Source organism: Musca domestica, unplaced genomic scaffold (assembly GCF_030504385.1).
Source record: "Musca domestica strain aabys unplaced genomic scaffold, Musca_domestica.polishedcontigs.V.1.1 49, whole genome shotgun sequence".
Taxonomy (NCBI): domain Eukaryota; kingdom Metazoa; phylum Arthropoda; class Insecta; order Diptera; family Muscidae; genus Musca; species Musca domestica.
The window spans coordinates 5,208,982-5,222,264 of record NW_026712344.1 but is presented as its reverse complement, the minus strand read 5'-3'; the positions used below and the strand labels follow the sequence as shown (position 1 = coordinate 5,222,264).

General features: G+C 36.3%; 1 protein-coding gene across 1 annotated transcript in view; it reads right to left on the bottom strand.

The window, feature by feature from the left end:
* The window catches only part of LOC101892909 (3-hydroxy-3-methylglutaryl-coenzyme A reductase), a 154,989-nt gene that overhangs the window by 24,350 nt on the left and 117,356 nt on the right, over window positions 1–13,283 (bottom strand). Inside the window, exon 3 of the mRNA XM_059127985.1 lies at window positions 6,354–7,672. Coding sequence (XP_058983968.1) covers window positions 6,354–6,729 — 376 coding nt within the window. The 5' untranslated portion in view covers window positions 6,730–7,672. The remainder of the gene's footprint in view (window positions 1–6,353; window positions 7,673–13,283) is intronic.

Below are 13,283 nucleotides of genomic sequence, written 5' to 3'. Positions count from 1 at the left end.
AATTTGAAAAGAAATGAAATGAAAATATCTATAAGAGAAAAGAAAAACAAGAAATGGAAAAGGAGGAGAAGGAGAAGGAGACATAGCATCGTTGCCAATATGGGCTATAGCGAATTCTACGTGCAATAAGAGAATATTTTGCAAGAAAATTTCGCAGAGGAGTTTCTTTTTGCCGAGATGAAGGAAACACATCATTGAGCGTCTAAAGTTTTTTTTCAGAAAAAAAAAAAACGATAAATCCAGACATAATAGCTTTTAAGAAAAGTATTTCAAAAGTTAGTTATTTTTAAGTATTATTCTTTTATTATTATTATTATATTTTTAAGTATTATTCAGGATTTATGTAACACCTCCAAATATTGGTTTCCCATATAGGAAAGTATATATGGATCTTCCTAGCTCGCCGAGCTGAGTCGATTTAGCTATGTATGTCCGTCCGTCCGTCTGTCCACGGACGGACATACATAGCTACAGGTCGCAATTATGGCCCGATCCTAAAGAAATTTTGCACGAAGGTGGGGTTAGAATAGAAGCCTATTTACTTTTGGAGATGATCGCCAAATGTTTAGGGGCTGAAATGCACCAAATACTGAAAAAATGTCGGATTTTGCAGTAGCTATACAGGTCGCAATTATAGACCAATCGAAGAATTTCGCATGAAGCTAGAGTTTAGGGCGGGGAAGAAGCCTACCAAATTGGGTGGTCATCGGATAATATTTAGCGGGTAAAATAGACCATATCTTTTGTGTTGAAAAAAATCAAAATTTTTCATTAAACCGAGAATATTTTAAATCCCTGCGAAATCACAAAGCCATGACAAGGTTACTTCTGACCTTTACATTGATGTTAATATCCAACAAATCGGATATATAGCAAAATATGTGCGATATATATGTCTATCAAAGAAGATATGCTTGAAAGATCCCTTATATGTCGAGAACGGCTGAACGGATTTCGACAGTTCTCATTAATTCAGAATGGCCTCTTGGCAGGAAAGAAAAAAACGTCTAAAAAAATCGCACAAAAATATCTTTCTAAAGATGAAAATATTGATTTTGTAAAATTTTCTCATATTTTTTCAATTTTGTCATATTTTTCATTTTCAATAAACATTTGGTAATATTTCTACAGCTAACAAAACTAAGTGGTTAGGATATCAGGATATCATATACAGATCGCATTTATGGCCCGATCCTTACGAAATTTTGCATGGGGATAAGATGAGGGTCAGAATAGATGTCTACTCTTTTTGGAGATGATCGCCATATATTTAGGTGTTGAAATGGACCAAAAAACTGCAAAATTGTCGGCAGGTCGTAATTATCGCCCGATCCTCAAGCACATTTGAATGGGGGTTACCGGACATTGCAAAAGCCAAGCAGTTTTGGATGGCCATCCAAAAATATTCAATGTGTGAAATAGTTTGCCAACTTTTGTAGACAAAATACGAAAATGTCCATTCCAGTGACTTTTTGGAGAATTCACAAATACAGGAAAGACGCACTTCTGACTATTTTGTTAACGCTGATTTCGTTGAAGAATATAGTCAAATGTCTGTATCTCATATAGATGCGTTTAAGTCAAAAACCAATAATAAATGTTAATCTTTTGCCACTTCTGAGAGTTTATAGGTCTTTGGGAAATATTGGTTCCAGATCTAAGAAGACCATTTAAGTGCAACATCTACCAATAAATTGGAAATAAGCAAATTAGTTTAAGTTGCTATTATTCGAAAATTAGAGAACGGAACCTGATGGTTTTCTTTTATTATTTGTCACAATATCTTGTGGAATTCTTTCGAGTATCTCGCCTATATAAACTGTATCGTTTATTATAGTGTTGTAGGGTATTCAACGGTCGGCCCCGCTCTACTGTAGCCTTTGCTTACTTGTTTCTCTATTTTATTTGAGTCAAAATATTTAATACTTAATTTTTATTTTTTTTTGTGGAGGGTGTCAAATGTTAGATATAAAGAAATCTTTATCCGAAAATTAAAAAAAAAAATTGAAAAATTTCCCAATCTACGTTGGTTACTTTCCGATATAACCTTTCAGAACGTCGATACACGTGAATTTAATTTTTGCTCTACTTTCATAATCTACTGAGTTCTTCCTGTAATTACTGAAAAATATTGATTCTTATCGCAGTTTTTATACCCTACACCACAAGGTGGTCAGGGTATTATGTCTTTGTGCATTTGTTTGTAAGAGGCAAAAGGAAACGATATAGACCCATAGTTCCTTTTTATGATCTGCATAGAACTACTTTCTGAGTTGATTTATGCATGTCAGTCCGTCCGTCCGTCCGTCCGTCTGTCCATGTATTCTTGTGAACAAAATGCAGGTCGCATTTATTATCCAATTGAGATGAAATTTTGCAAACAACATTTTTTTGGCCCAAGGACGAACCCTATTGAAATTGGAGATAATCGGTCAAAATTTAGATATAGCTCCCATATATATCTTCGTCCGATTTGCCTTTTATTGTGCACCAAACGTGTAATATCAGCCCGAATAGTATGGGATTTTGCACAACCAATTTATGCCTGAAAATAAGTATGCCAAATTTGATCAAAATCGGTTCAGATATAGCTATAGCTCCCATATATATGTTTCATCCGATCTGTTATTTTTGTCCTCCGCAGCCATAATATGCACTCTGTAACAACAATATTTGGGGAAATATATCAAATACAGCTCAGAAATACCTTTGCTAAATTTTATCGAGATCGGTTCAGATTTGGATATAGGTCCCATATATAACTTCGTCCGATTTACCTTTTATTGTGCACCAAACGTCTAATATTTGTCCAAATGGGATGGATTTTGGCACATACGACCGAATTTAGTCTAGAAGGTAGAATGCCAAATTTGGTGAAGATCGGTTCAGATATAGCTATAGCTCCCATATATATTGTTCATCCGATTTGTTGTATTTGTTATCAACAGCCGTAATATGCACTCCGTAACAACGATATTCAGGGAAATATATCAAATACAGCTCAGAAATATCTTTGCCAAATTTTATCGAGATCGGTTCAGATTTGGATATAGTTCCCATATATATTTTTTTCCGATTTCAAATTAATTTCGCACCAAATGGGCAATACAAGTCCGAATTTAAAAGATACAAATGCTTCGGCATATTTAGTCCTTTGAATTTTAAATTATAATTATAATCATAGCGTGTATGATTGAATTCTCCCATAAAAACTTTTAATTATTAAGTGGAGCTCAACTAAATTAGCAAAGTGGTGTAGGGTATCATAAAATCGGCCCCGCCCGACTTTAGGATTTTCTTTACTGTTTTTTTTTTTTTAATTTAAGAGACCTTTCAAACAAAACGACAAATTTAATATCCCCACAAACATATCGTAGAGTAATGTATAAAGAAAATAATAAGTATGATATAATGTTAGACAAGTTTAACAAATAAATAGAAAAGAAGAAAAATAAAAACGTGCTGCAACACAATAACAACGTACACACACACACTCACACACATGTTAGACGTTCAGTTCTGATGCATTCCTTCTACAAAACGCATTGTAGAAATGGGAACGACATTCATACAAATGAACTGGGGGAAAACAATTAAAAGCACTGACCCAGTATGGCATGGCCTGGCCCTGTCTAGTTACGAAACGAATGGAGCAGATACAAGATGGACAGTAATAATGGAACATGGGAAATGTATTGTAATGAATATACATATCAACTTGTGTCCTTTATAGAGTTTTTGCATGTGTAGATATGTAAAATATGAATATTGAATGCTATTGTTACCCATATTAAATTCAAATTTAAATTGTGTGAGTATAGGGCGATTAACAGGTATCGGGGATATATTAGGCCCACATACATTTTTTAGGAAGATATGATCAACTTAAAAATGATGAGTTGGTTTCGCCGGCAGATGTATACTCGCCGCCTGTTTAATTTAATTTATTCTGACTAGCTTTCTGAATATTCTCTTATGGAGAAGGTACCATATTTTGTCCATTTTCACACCTAACATTAATCTTGCATATGCAGAGCGAGATGAAAAAACTGCAACCAACTTCAGACTGCTGCCATTTCTAAGCCATTCGTCCGACAGCTGTTAAAATTATTCCAGTGGCAGCTCATTTTATTGTTTAGAAGCGTACAAAAGCATTTTGGTGAGAATTATCCAGAAAAAAAGTTATTTGTGCTGGAATTCAAGCGTGATAGTGAGATTTCTTTATATTTGGCTGGAAAACCACAAGTGGCTATCGTTAGAGCACTCCAGCATTTAAATGTGAATAAATCTTTTGTGTGTCGCTCGTTACCGTGATACTGGTAGCGTAAGCCGACGTCGAGGAAGTGGACGGAAGAAAACAACAACATCAGCAGAAATCGTTCGAAAAGTAAAAAAACGACTTGATCGACACCGCGTCGCAGTGGCCGAAAAATGGCTCATGAGCTGAACATCTCGCAATATTCCATTCGGGAAATATTGAAAAAATTAGCTCGGGGTAAAGCCATTGAAATTCCAAGAAGTGCAAGAACTTACACCGCAACAGAAAGAAAAGGGGTGAACTGACGAATTTGGTTTTCTCCGAAGAGAAAACATTCGTTGTCCAGCAGTTTGTAAGCAAACAAAGTGATCATGTTTACTTGCCAAAGAGATCAGCAGAAAATGTGCATCTTCGGTTGGCCACCAGAACTCAAGCGCTGGCCATGGTGATGGTGTGGGCCGCCATAACAGCCGATGATCGGTCTCCGCTCGTATTAGTCGACCGTGGTATCAGAATAAAACATTTTGACCGCAAACCTTGGACATTCCAAGAGGACTCAGCATGCGCCACCCAAGAATGGTTACAAAATGAGGTTCCTCGCTTCATTTCCAGCGCACAATGGCCACCAAAATCTCCGGATACCAATCCGTTGTGTCTGGAGTATTTTGAAAAGCAAGGTTGCCACTAAAAAATACCAAAGTGTCGATCACCTTAAGCATGCGCTTCGCCGGGAATGTGCCAAAATACCGCAGAGCAATATTCGGGCAGGGTGTGACGGTTTCATTGGCCGTTTGAAGGCCATAAATCTTGCCAAAGGTGACGAATTCGAACAAATCTAAACTTATTCTAAAATTTGATGCTATTTCCGACATTTTTTGCTTCCATTCAATAAAATTTAAATGTAGGGGCTAGGGGAAAACGGATTCATAAAATATTGACCAGAGTCATGAAAATACCGAATATCTTGGGGTATCTTCATATGGGGGCTATATGCGATCTTAGGTATAATTAACACAATTTTTTGTTTGAGTCAAAAATACCCATTCGGAACTTCGAACATCGGATTCCAGCCAAATTCATTGAAAAATATGGGGGCTTTACGATATAGTAGACCTATAAAGACAGTTCTCTTCCAGGGGGTAAAGTACCCACAATGAACTTCATGTGTAGACAAATGTGACTACAATAACTAAAATACCGAATATCTGTAACACTGCTATATGGGCGCTATATGTAATAGTAAACCTATCTACATAATTCTTAGTCCGAGTGAGGAACTTTACACATCGAATTCCGGAAAATTCCATTGAAACATGTGGCTACAATCATCAAAAAACCGAATATCGGGTGATACCGTTATATGAGGACTATACGATATCGTGGACCTATATAGTCCATTTTCGAACTTGACCTGCCAGCAGAGAAAATACTGATCTGTGTAAAAAAAATAATTCTTATCTTAATTTTTTTGGCTCTAGTGTGAATACAACTAACGGACGAACGGACTGGAATATATATAAGGAATATACATATATACTTTATAGGTCCTAAAATAATCAAATCGAAATTTGCAAAGGAATAAAAAACATAATTTATCCTCCTATGTATGGTGGAGGGTATACAAATTTAGCGATTATTTTTTGGACTTATTTATTGGCTCTTGGTGGTACAACCTTTGACATGCTTAGGATGCCATGAGGGCTTAGGATGCTATTTTGTAATTACTTTTCATTGTTAAAATTTACTTAAAACCCTATTTCTTGTAATGACATTTATTGATCGGTACACGTCTTCCATGAGAAATAGACATTTCATAGCCCTTCTCCATCCTTTTCTACGATTCTCATAACAGTTCTATTTCCAAACACATTGTATGTCTTCTCAAAAGAAATTGCATCAGGACGCAATGTGACATGCCTGCCAGAAGCTTGTGTGTCACACTACTATTCCCTCGCTCACCCTCAAAAGACCAGAAATTATAACAACATGACACTTCATCTTGCCAGCAATAAAATTATTAGTCGAAATGGATACAATATATAGTTCATGTTTGTGTGTGTGTGCGCTATGCATCACATATGTGTGACCTACTTACCCAGAATATATTTGGAACCCAATTTGTGGAGACTGCAAAATTGATAGTAACAATAGAGGACAGCGGCACAACGGACAATTGTCATGACAATGACATCGGCTGCATTATATTCAGCCTCTAGGCCATCACAGGACTGTGTCCAACCGTGGCAGGGTCTATAACGACTCGAGGTGGCCGATGAGGTGGGTAGACCCCCACCGCCGCCGCCGCCGCCACCACCATCTGTGGCACCTGGGCTCGTTGTGGATGCCCCGGTGAAATATTGCTGTTTATCAACTGTCAGCATACAGGCGGTTACCGTTAGCAGCGCCACAATGACCTCCCACGGATGGGAGGCACAAAATTCCCCATGGGCCCGGAATAAGCGTCCAATCATGATGTTGACAAATCGTTGATTCCAAAAGACGTTGGTTGTTGGGCGAAAATTTTGTAGAATTTTGCAACGACTGTCGACGTTACGAACAACAACAACAACAAGTGTAGTTGTGGTGAAGTTGTTGTTGGTGGATGATGATGGTGATGATGCTGCTGCTGCTGCTGCTGGTGGAGCAACTTGAAATGTAAAATGTTGGCAAAGATACGTTTACTTTTTGTAAGCCGGATGGCGATAATGAATCAATACTAGTCTCTAGAATGGTAGCTTCTGAGGCTTGTTGTGCTTCTTTTGTTTTTGTATTGAAAAATATTGAAAACAAGAGTTTCTTTGTTGTAGTTTAAAATCCGATTTTAAATCCGTTGAATGGATTATTTATATATGTATGTATGTTTTGTTTGTTGTATAAAAATATGTTTTCTTCTTCTTGTTATTGTTGTTATTCTTTTTTTCCACTCTGTTTAATGTTGCTGTTCGTTCTCTCGTTTATTCCAGCAATAATGAGAGCAAATATTTTTTCTTGTCAATCAATTGCATCCGTTGTGTGTGTGTGTGTGTGTGTTGCCTGTGGTTATTGTTGTCGTTGTAATTGTTTTGCTTCTGACGTTAGATGGCGCTGACAGCTTTAACAACATTTATATCCTCACACACAAAGTGGCAAGTTTGTGAAAATGAACAACAATTGTTTTTGATAGATTTTTTTTTTGGGGGGAGAAGTATTGTTTTGTTGCTGCTACCGTTTTTTTGTGTCACTTCAGTCGCAGGTGTTGCCGTTGCCTTTGCCGTTTTGACAAGTTTGGATTTTTCACGTTTCCAGTGCGGATGTGGTGGCTCGTTGCTTGGTTGGCGGCTGGCTGGTTTTGACAGCTTGATTTCCTTGTGTCACGTTTTGTTTTGAATTAATTGTTTTATATTTTGTCCGAAATCACTTTCGTAAATTGCTGTTCTGAAATTGAAAAAAAAAGACAAAATGTGGTTTTAATAAAAATTGCATTTTAGTGGGGATCATTAAAGAAACATATGAATACACAATTAAGGTATATATGACATATTCTAATAAAATAATTATATCCTAAAAATAGATTTTCATTTCTTTAGAGGACTTTTAGCCCAACACAGAAAACTTCAGATATTTTTATAGATAACATTTTCGGGGACTTCTTTAAAAGAAAACCATTTGTTTTCGTATAGGTAAATATAGCCTGAGACTTCTGTAAAGAGCTCAAAAAAAAACTTTTTTGTCAATTACGCTATGTAACGCAAAAAATAATTACAGGGAAAAATCCTCTAGATTATAAAAACTTACGTCGAAAAGCAACATAAATAGTCCCTCTATTTTTTCTCCATTTTTCTAATTTTTGATTAACTTTTCTTAAAATCAAATATACAATAATTTTATTGATCAAGCATTTAAGCACAAGCGATTTAGCCTATAGCGGTCTTTTTATACCCTCAGCCATATGGCTACAGAGGGTATATAAAATTTGATACGGTGAAAACGTGTCTAGTCGAAATAACAGTTTTAGACCCGATCTAGCGATGTCCGTCCGTCTGTCTGTCTGGCTGGACAAATGGACAATATCGGTCCACTCCATCAAGTATCTCCTCAACAAATGGTCAAAATTTTAAATAATTACAGCTCTCATAAAATGTGAAGTAAGAGTCCGATTGTCTTCAAATTTCACAAATCCCAATATTTATATTAACCCAAGGTCTGGTGTTAAGATGGAATATATTGGTTCACTTTTTCTGTTACCTCCCCCACAAATGGTCGAAATTTTCAAAAATATATTTTTTTTTTGCACAGAAAAAGAAATGTTAACCCGATTTTGCTCCGACTTTGCAAATCCTAATATTTGTGTTAGTGCTAGGTCTGGTTCGGAAATGGACAATATCGGTCCACTCTATCAAGTACTTCCCCCACAACGGGTCAACATTTTGAATAATTATAACTCTTAAAAAATATGATGTAAGAGTCCGTTTATCTTCAAATTTCCCACACCCTACTATTTTTATGAACCCAAGATCTGGTAATAAGACGGAATATATCGGTCCACTCCTTCTGGTACCTCCACCACAAACGCTTGAAATTTTCAATATCCATGAAGTGCATCAAAAGCGAAATCAACATCCGATTCCATTCCAGACATGGTACATCTTTTAGATCTGTTATAACGATGATAGAGATCGAACCATTGCTTTTGCTACCTGCTCCACCTAACGCTCAAAGAAAGCGAAATAAGCATCCAACTCTCTTCAAATTTCACACATACAAACATTTTTGCTAACACAAGATCTTTTGTGGAGAGGCTATATATCTACGAACCCCTTCTTGTACCGCACCCACAAAGGGACACATTTTCAATACTTTTATCTGCCATAAATTGCGAAACAACTCAGCGATTCTTTACAACTTGCTATATTGAAATATATGTCACTCAACCAGAATCCTGAGATGAATATGGAATTTATGATTTCCCGTAAATTCGATTTCGATTCGATTTTCTTATATATTTTTAATAATGTTTATATCATATTTATTTAGGTCGATATGAAATGGACAATATTGACCCATTCTTTCAAAACCCACTCCATAGAGGGGTCAAGAGGGCTGAGGGTATACATCTGTCGGAAAACCGATCGATACTTTTTTACTTCTTATTTCTTCTATAAAAAAAACTCCCTTTTGGTGGGTTTGAAAAAAGCCAAAATATTCGGAAAAAAGTTGTGATTAAAATCTATCAAATTTTTTGATGGTGCATTTACCCTTTCCTGCTTATGCTGCTTAATCGGAGGTGGACTTATATAGGAGCTATATTTAAATCGAAACTTTAAGGAAGAATTTTATATAGAGACTGGCTGAGAATCAAGGCAAACGGAAAGTCTGAAGCCAGAATATTGAAATTTTTCCCTAGGGTTTTTTGAAACTCTGACTAAAAGGGTACGACAAATACTAAAATATACTAAAAATTAATACTTTGTATTGGACAAACGAAATGAGCTAGAATTCTGAAGTGTAGCATAGATGTACCAAAGGAATTTTGAAAATTCGAACTTTAAGGTCTTCTTCTTAACTGCTATCACTAGGTATCATGTGAACGGGTTGAGCCAAAAACTTGAAATTTGGTATGAGAATCAAGGTGATGATTTTGGAAGTGTGTACTAAGTGTGCGAACTGTACTAAATGGTACTCTATTTGAAACAGTTTGATTTAGGTTAAACGGAGAAGTAGGATTTTTGAAAATTTGTATTGGGATCCATGTTGGTGGTATAGGTTTGTGATAAAGAGGTGGTTTTGGAAATGTGTACTACAAGGGCACGAAAAGTACTAAATAGTACTATATTTGGCACAATATAGTATTGGTAGAACAGATAGTGCTTGTAATCTGAAACTTAGTATTAGCATCGCTGTTCATGTGTAGCCTGGGCATATGGAGATGGTTTTGGAAATGCGCCCTTTATTCGTAAGAAAATTACTAAATGGTACTAAATTTGGTATTGGTTGAAAGGATATAGTTAAAATTCTGAAATTTAATGTCGATGTCATGTGTATGGAGGTGGTTTGGAAATGTGTTCTATAATTGTTTGAAAAATTTTAAATGGTACTAAATTTTGTATTGAGTGGAGCGATAGAGCTGAAATTCCGAAATTTGATATTGAGGTCTCTGTTGGCTTCTGGGTTTGAAAATGCGTACTATAATTGTTCAAAAAGTACTAGATGGTACAAAATTTGGAATTTAGTGCCTAGGATGGAGAGGTGTAGATTGTTTTGGATATGCGCACTAAATGTTACTAAACGTTGGTACAGGGTTGTCCATATTCGACGGACCCATCTGGCAACGCAATAACTTTTGACAGAGATGTCACATCGCTTAATGACATACCGCGTTTGAAGCGTCAGTCCAAGCAGATTTTTACCATGAACCAATACACGCCACGCGAAATAGTTGAAATTTACATTCAACAGAAGAAGTCAATTGTGAAAACTCAACGTGCCTTTAAATCATTAAAAATGTGAGAAGTGCGCCTTCTAAGAACACCATTAAGCGTTTATACGAAAAATTTTCGACTGGTAAGGCTCTTTCTAATCCGAAGAGGCCATATAAAAGTCGACCAAGGCGATCGGCCGAGAATATCGCTGCCGTACGAGCCAGAGTTGAGAGGTCCCCAAGAACATCCCAAAAACGCCGTTCTCAGCATTTGGGCATGGCTCGGTCCACTTTACAACGGATTATTCGCATTGATTTGCATTTGTTCCTGTACAAAATTCAATTGACACAAAGAATGTTGCCTGCGGACAAGCCTCGTCGATTGGAATGGGCCCAAAGAGTCATGGGTCCGTCGAAAATGAGCAACCCTCGTCGATTGGAATGGGCCCAAAGAGTCATGGGTCCGTCGAATATGGGCAACCCTGTATTAGGTGAAGGGATAAAGGAGAAATTCTGAAATTGGATAATGAGGGTACAGTTGGTGTCAAGGCTTTACATATGAAGATATTGAAATAGTTTTGAAACGAAAAATTGAATGTGTGTCCATTTTGCAAAGGTTTTACTAATATCCTCCTCGGTAAATTTCAAAATTAATGATTTTGAAGACATTTTGGTGTAAGAGATTAACATTTTCCTTGAAAGTCTGAAAATTTAATACGATGTATGAAGTTTTAATACTAACATGAACTGCCACTAGGATTCGTAGTTGTAAAAAAATCACTGGTTTCGCAATCTAACAAAAAACAAGTAAAAGAACATTAAGTTCGGCCGGGCCAAACTTTTAATACCCTCCACCTTAGGGTAAAGGAAACATTAGAAGAATTGTTGCAAAAACCATGCCGAATATCGGGAGGTATCGTTATAAGGGGGCTAAACCAAACCGTGGACCTACACATGCAAGGTTTCGCCAACGGAGCTAGAACCCATTATGACTTACAAATACCATTTTTCAGACAAATACGTGAAAAAATGTGCCAAAAATCATCAAATTGCAGAATATTGGGAGGTACCGTTATATGGGGGCTATACCAAAACGTGGACCTATAATTACAATGACTCGCCGCACGAACTGGGACCAATTATGATCTACAACTTCGTGAAAAAATGTGTCAAAAATCATAAAATTACCGAATATTGGGAGGTACCGTTATATGGGGACTATACCAAAACGTGGACCTATACATACAACATTTCGCCACACGAACTAGGACCCATTATGACCCACAAATACCAATTTTTAGACAAATCACTGAAAAAATGTGGCAAAAACCATCAAAATACCGAATATCGTGAGGTACCGTTATATGGGGGCTATACCAATTCATGGACCCATACATGCAATGTTTCGCAACTGGAGCTGGAACCCATTAACACCAACAAATTCCAATTTTTAGACAAATTCGTGAAAAAATGTTGCAAAAATAATCAAAATACCGAATATCGGGAGGTACCTTAATATGGGGGCTATACCAAAACGTGGACCTATACATTTTGCCACACGTACAGGGACCCGTTATGACCTACAAATACCAATTTTCAGACAAATCCGTGAAAAAATGTAGTATAAATCATCAAAATACCGAATATCGGGAGGTACTGTTATATGGGGACTATACCAAAACGTGGACCGATATATCTCATTTTCATTACCAACCATCCTAGACACAATGGCAATTGCTCTGCTAAATTTTGGCGCTCTATGTCAAATAATGTGGGCTGTATCGTGATTTCAACAGACCGACAGACGGACATCGTTAAATCGACTAAGAATTTTATGCTGATTCTGAATATATATACTTTATGGGGTCCACGACGAATATTTAAGGATGTTACAAACGGAATGACAAAGTTAATATACCCTCCTTTCCAAGGTGGAGGGTATAAAAATTGTTTTACTCCGAAGCACTGATCAAAATCTGATTATTATTCTTAAGGTTGGATCCTATCTTAGGAATAATAACCTGTTTGTTACCATAGGGAACGGATAAAATCATTTTCTTTTTGATAACGGTCGAATGAGATCATGTTTTGTATGATAATGCCCCGTCATTTCCTTTTGAGGTTATGACACACAAATGCTCTGTTTTTCTATTCAAATACATATATATATGGTAAATTTTATATATGTTTGTTTATTTGAAAATAATTTGTTTAGATCTAAATTATATTTATTCTTGCATTCAGTTCAAATCTTCTAAAATGTGTAAAAAATAGAACAATAAAAGCAAAAAAAAAAAAAAAAATGCATCCCTTCTTAATGGAGCACTTTAAGGAGTTAAGTGTGAAACTTGAGGCCTCCATTGAATTTGAGTTTAATTTCATAGACAAAGTGTGGGCAACAAAGTGTTCCAGATTTATGGCTACTTCTCCACAAAAAAAGAAAAATATTCATGGGAAACAATATCTCCACCTTTGTTGTTGATTCTCATGGTGGAAAAGATATTTTTGTTTTATTTAAACAATCTTTGATTTCTTTATGGCCTTTCGATTGGGTGAGTGGCGGAGGAGGAGGTACTGGTAATTAAATTTTTGGGAAACAGTAAAATTTTGATATAAATAATTGAAAAT